The sequence below is a fragment of the Varroa jacobsoni genome, unplaced genomic scaffold (assembly GCF_002532875.2).
Source record: "Varroa jacobsoni isolate VJ856 unplaced genomic scaffold, vjacob_1.0 scaffold_306, whole genome shotgun sequence".
Lineage (NCBI taxonomy): Eukaryota > Metazoa > Arthropoda > Arachnida > Mesostigmata > Varroidae > Varroa > Varroa jacobsoni.
The window spans coordinates 208,823-215,154 of record NW_019213208.1 but is presented as its reverse complement, the minus strand read 5'-3'; the positions used below and the strand labels follow the sequence as shown (position 1 = coordinate 215,154).

At 37.6% G+C, this 6,332-nt stretch overlaps 1 protein-coding gene across 1 annotated transcript; it reads right to left on the bottom strand.

The window, feature by feature from the left end:
* Window positions 1–182: 182 nt before the first annotated feature.
* Window positions 183–5,934, bottom strand: alpha-PheRS (phenylalanine--tRNA ligase alpha subunit). The gene is made up of 8 exons (XM_022831039.2): window positions 5,730–5,934; window positions 4,562–4,699; window positions 4,128–4,284; window positions 2,412–2,816; window positions 1,997–2,190; window positions 1,338–1,494; window positions 728–891; window positions 183–409 (listed from the first exon to the last, which is right to left on the bottom strand). Exons 1-8 carry the CDS (start codon window positions 5,865–5,867, stop codon window positions 272–274), a joined length of 1,491 nt encoding a protein of 496 aa, XP_022686774.1. The 5' UTR covers window positions 5,868–5,934; the 3' UTR covers window positions 183–271.
* Between the last annotated feature and the right edge of the window lie 398 nt (window positions 5,935–6,332).

Here is a 6,332-nt window from a genome sequence, read left to right as displayed (position 1 = left end):
ATATACATTTGCGATCCCCTGGACTGTCGATTTGGGTTAGACAGTATTTATCAATGGTATCAAGTTTTTTCAATCATTTTTAAATTTTTTTCGAACGAAGAACATTACAGTATACAATGAATTTTTAATTTACATTGTTAAAGTGTACTTTCTTTTAGTCAAAATAATGATACGTTGTGCAATTTCTTTTAAAAGCGCAATAATTTATTCAACTAACACATGGTGGGAAATACTGAATAAAGCACTGCAGGTGGTTAACAAAGCGGCTAGGTTAGTCCTTACCGAGTCTACAAATCGGATTGCTGTACACCATCTGTAGGTCCACTTTGTGTCCTACAAGGTCACGGATGTTATCGATGCCGTACTTAATCATTGTTGGCCGCTCTAAAGATAGACCCCACGCGATCACCTAAAGGGTAGTAAAGCCTAAAGGTAGTAAGGTATGCGGGACACAACTGATAACACCATACAGAAAGAGTCCTGTTGCCAACTAACTCGGTTGTCTAAAGATAGCATAGAGTGAATGAACTTAAGTTGAATTGTTGTCAGTTATGGCCCGTACTGCAAATATTTAATTCAAGGTCGACTGCCATCAGGATGTGCCCGAACAAGCAATTTTTTAAATCTTACTTCTTGTTATTATCTTTTAATTACGAGGTGTTGCTATGGACGGTTGTCCTTAGCGCTTGTAGTAGCGAAGAAAAATAACACTATTTTTTAAAATTACCTGAACATCATCTGGCAGTCCCATGGGTAATAACATCTCGGGCCGGAACATTCCGCTGTTGCCTACTTCGACCCACTTTCCCAGCCCCTCGTGATACGAAAAAATCTCCATTGAAGGCTCCGTGTATGGGTTATACGCGGGTTTGAACCTGATCTTATCGATCCCTTCATATGAAAACATTGAAAACAGTAAATGCGTAACGACCAGCAATACAGACCTACCAAAGCATCTGTAATTAATATATTTAGACAGGTTTTTCAATGATCTATAATTTCAACTCTTTAGTCGTAATGATCCTTTTAGTCGAATATGAAACAAAAGAAAATCGGAGTATGCCTTTAAAACGTATCACAAAGTGCTTTGGAATTTTTACCGTTGTAATAAATGAATCATTGCGAGAAATTTTTAAAAACTGTGTACTATACCTTATTGAGCTGTTCGAACTTAGAGATAGCTTAGGCAGCGAAGCGTAGAGTGCCAAAAGGTCGTATGTGTAATGTATTATATTTGTAGAAGATTGTATTAGGTTGTGCCAGATATGATTTTAACAAAATTAGGCTGACACTGTGTGAAAAGGATACTGTTCTGCGCACTCGCACACGACACGTACCAAGTTTGTCAAAGAACGTTTTGATGACTCCCATGAGATTCCCGAGATTTAAATTTCTATCAGCTACCACTCCTTCGATTTGATGAAATTCCGCTAGGTGAGTCGCATCTAAGGTTTCATTTCGGAACACTCGATCAATACTGAAGTACTTAGCCGGCTGAAATTTTATAGTAATGTTTTATAACTAGAACAACGATGTCAAGGAATATATTCATTGGAGTTCCACGAAGGAGAAGCTTACAGCAACTGATACATGACAAAGCGCAAAAAAAATTATAAAAAATGACTTGTTAAACCGTCCGGGAAAAATACTTAGTACTCGCCATATTCGTCTCCATGTATTATCTCACTCTTGCAGCAACTAAGTATAGTCCGATCAGATATCAAAGAACCTGTTTTTAAATTTTAGAGCGATTACTTGATTTGTATTCCGCCCAAGCCAATAGACCGGACTGTACTTCTAAATAGTGTTTCGACATCGACAATGTGCAGATGCATGCACAAAAAAAAATTCCTGCTGATTCTTTACATACAAGCAAATGAGTTGAATTATTTCTGGCCACATTGTCAACACCCCTTGGTTGTACATTCATTTTGGCACAATAAAATGCGTCTCAATTATAAAGCTTATAGATTGTTTTAGTATTGCGATGTCATACCTTAAATCCTTTCTGAGCTAGTCCATAGAGCATTCTTGCGGAGACGGCAGTTGTATGCGTTCTTAGGAGGTTTTTTTGTGCTTCGCTGTATTGCCAGTTGTAGTTGTAACCAATAGATTCATAACCACCTGAGGTGTGAGTCATACGGACAGTCTCGGCATACTTTTCAGGATAGTTTGAGCTTGTTGCTGGGTCTGCAAACAGAAAAAAATACCGTAACGAAACAAATTTTATACGTATTGTATACATTCCGCCTGCGTGTTCAAAATATTAGTAATGAGCAGAAACTACGTAAAAAGGAAATGTCAACAAAAGTTATTAGATAGGACGCCAATACACATGGCTCTATAACCAACATTTTCTGCGTACATCTAAATATCGTACATTTCATGTAACATATTTGGCAAAATCCTACCCGAAATGAAGAATGTATCATGCGCATCTCTAGCAGGATGTTGCTGAGGTTGGAACAGGGCATCGAAGTTCCAAAAAGAACTCTCGACAAACCTGTTGGACGGCATCTCTTCAAAACCCATCTCAAGGAAAATTTGTCGGAATTCAGAGCGCACTTTCATTAAGGGATGCAATTGTCCACGCTCAGGTTGGATTCCCATTGCATCGAAGTTATATTCCTTGAACGACTTAGTTTTCCAATCTCCTGAAGCGATCAGTTCCATGGTGAGATCAGTTTCTTGCTTCGTTAACTCGAGGGCGAACGCAGGACCTTTCTTAATATCGTAAATTTTGAGCTGAGCCTCTTGAATTAGTTTTCGTTTCTTCAACTCATTTCGTTTGCCTTCATCTAAGGCAGCACCATTTCCTGAGAAATTACTAAAATTATTAGTTTTAAATCTCTGTTGATTGCCACAACAAATGCCGCTGATGCATTTTTAGCAGGGTTTAACAAATCTAAACGTGATAGTTTGTATAATAGTAGCATATACAGACATAGACCTCGAAACTTTTGTATGTAAGTGCTAACTTTGACTTATTCACTCCAAAATCCGTCAGTATTAAACTACTATTGATTTGATGCATTAAGCCGGACGGCAAGCTTAAAACGAAACATATCACTCAATACTTTATAATATTTCGACAGCGCTAATGGTAATTTGGTACGTTTCCGTGGAAAAAGGTCTGAATCACTCCTTCCGTGGTGAACTATACATGTCTTCTACATTACCTACTCTTATCTATCAGCTGTTTTTGACTGTATGTATAATATAATTCATCCAAAAGGTATTGGTTAGGTCAGCTTTAAAAACTTGATCCGGAGTGAGTTCCGGAGGCGGCGAAAGTGGTAGTGCACCTGGTACCATAAACCAAGTTTGTATAAGTTTCCAGATGGGTATCAGCTCAAAACATTTTTCGGAGATCTCTACCTTAAATGAAAGGGATCCCAACATTGAGGAATCGTATGTAAATCACAAATCGATTAACGTGCGATTCGTGCGGAGAATAAAAAGTTCGAATGCGAAGGAGTAACTTGAAGGGCACTAAAATGCAGGCAAGAATGATACAGAAGATGAGGACAAATAAACAATGGGCATGATTTTCAGCCAGCAGGTCATGAAGGAGGGACCTTCCGACGAACGAAGAGGTGTCTTCTACAACGGAAAAAATGTTATCAACGCGATCTGTAGCACAAATGAAGCATATATGGATACGAAGCCAAGCGCGCACTTCATGGTTACTGTAGAAACATCCAGTCTTGGAAACCATGAGTTATTAGTCACTTTTCATCACTTTTCATAGAAAGTCGGTTAAGAAGAAACCTTTGACTGGACTTAAAACTAGTTCGTTGGTTTCAAGCCTAATAGACTACAGCTTCACTTTTAGTTAACTATTACATCTAATTTACTTAAAATCGCTAGACACGTCATTTGCGGGAATCTAGGAAATATATGCATGCCTCGAAATTAAAAATAGGGCAAAATATTTCCTACTGTTAATTTTTGGTCGGCTAATTACGTGACTAACACAAAAAAAAAGTACGGTGTGTTACACACAGACAAACACTTTCAATCATCAGAGGGAAGAACTGCATTTTTAATGAGATAGTTCTGCTTTCAAGAGACATTCGTTTGCTATCTGACATAGAACAGTCGTATTCTTTGTGTGTTTTTCATACCGTTTGCAACCTGTGCTAGCCAGTCCTTAACTTCATCCTTGATAAAGTCTACTTTTCGTATAATTCTCGGACCTTCAGGGTGCGTCTTATCCAGGGCAATCCAACCGTGTGACATGGCCTTGCTGAATCCAACCTTTCCCACAACACCCACAGATTTCTGTGCAAAAAACGCAAAACAGAACTTTTTCGCCTAGTTCGTAGAAGTATACACTAAAAAGAACCAACATCTTTACGTTAAAAGGATTCCTGATTCATGAATTGACTTGAACGACATTTAAATTGCTTTTGGAGCATGAAATAGATGATTAAAGTTACTAAATTTTTCAAGTAATTTCCGAATTTTTATTGAAAAATTCCAACGATACGTGATTACCTAGACATAGAATTATTGTCCTTTGGGGATATATGGTACAGTGAAAAAAAGGAACATAGACCATCAGATCAGCTTGCTTAATTCCGTTACTCGGCACCGCGTTATATACAACTACTTCATGGCTACCCTTGACAGCAATTTCAGCGCCCTCCGCCGTTAGCTCGAGACGCTTTTCTGTTTTGAGCTCTGCATCGATAACCTAGAGAGAAGCAAATAAAACAGAAAATCCGTAATTCAAAAGTTCCATTATTTTATTAACATACGAATTATTAAAAAATTCGGTACAGCACATCAACTATAAATTTGTTATAAATGTGGTGGATTAACACACAAATTAATGTCGTGTTAGAGCCGTTTATTACTCCTAAGAAGTAATAAATTTAACGGAGCAAGTGCTTTCTGGAGGATTAAGTCGTTAAAGTAAATTACGTACTTCTTCCATTTCTAGTATTTGCATATAACGAAACTTGTCAGCTACAGATGGTGAAAAGTGAGTCTCAGTGGTATTACAGGCAAAACAGCATAACATAGCGTTTGGAATTAAAACAGGTAAATACCATATAAAACGGTAAGGCTGCCTATTTCAGTCAGAAGTGTTATGCTTGCTGGCCAAACAGCCATTTCACTAACATAATGCCGACTCACCAAATTTTCTCTTAGTCAGTTGTACTCTCACATTGATTTTACACACATCTGGAGTATTTGTATTATACAATAGAAAGATTAAAAGCCCGCTTCTCATTTAACCAGCATGAACTAAGAAGGATTTGCTTTTAATATTAGAAAGTACGAAGCTACGAAGTAAATATCCAAGAGTTGCCACTAGATATCCTTATACCATTAGGATAATTTATTCTCAGTTATATTATATATATATATATATATATATATATATATGTATATATATATATTATATGTGTATAGATGCATTAGGCATTCTTTTCCTTGGCATTATCGCCTAGATTAGAGGCTGTATTAGTTACTCCGCTGTTCTCAGGGACACACTAAACTGGCCAGATGAACTATGCTGCTCTATCAACCATACATGAGCTTTTGTCAGTTATTGCAACAGAAATCCGTTTTTTTTTTAAGTTACGATGTTATCATCACCTGAGTTATTTGATTTCTTCATCTGCACCCTTCAACATAAGCAGCCCTTGTCGTAGCTACGGAATACATACTATATGAGACATTTTAGACAGTCAACACAGTCAGACAGCTGTGCTTACCTCTGGAAAAGAAAGAATCGATTTTATAGCACCAATAATCTTTTGGTGATCCTGACTGAGAAGTTCAGCGCATTGTGTCGAGGTGAGTTCGCCTTTCTTCTCTAGTAACGCTAAAACATCTCTCACTAATGTGGCCATTTTGACTATCTCACTGGACGAAATCACAGCCCTTAGGGAAAGCGTCGAACCGTCGATCGTAGCGGCACTAAAAGAGAAAAAAACGCCGACACTGCCAAAATATGTTCTGGTATAGCCTTTTCCTGGCTTACATTGCCATACAAAAACATGTTCTGGGGATATTCGTTCGAAGCGACGGGGAACAATTTCGAAATTTTGGAGCAAATGATTTCATGTCGTGTAGAGAACAAACTACTCAGATTAATGCATATCTTACACATCTGCTCTTATATTGGGCGCATAACCTTCAGACACTATCATATATACACTAAAAATAATCGAATAATAAGCCGACGTTTATTTAAGCAGTTGTAATTGGTAAAGAAAGCCGTTTATATAGCCGAGCGAAATAAACTAATCCAGGTATGGCACTAAAACACTTGTAGATATATGTGATCTATGGTAGGATTTCGCACATATGTTCTG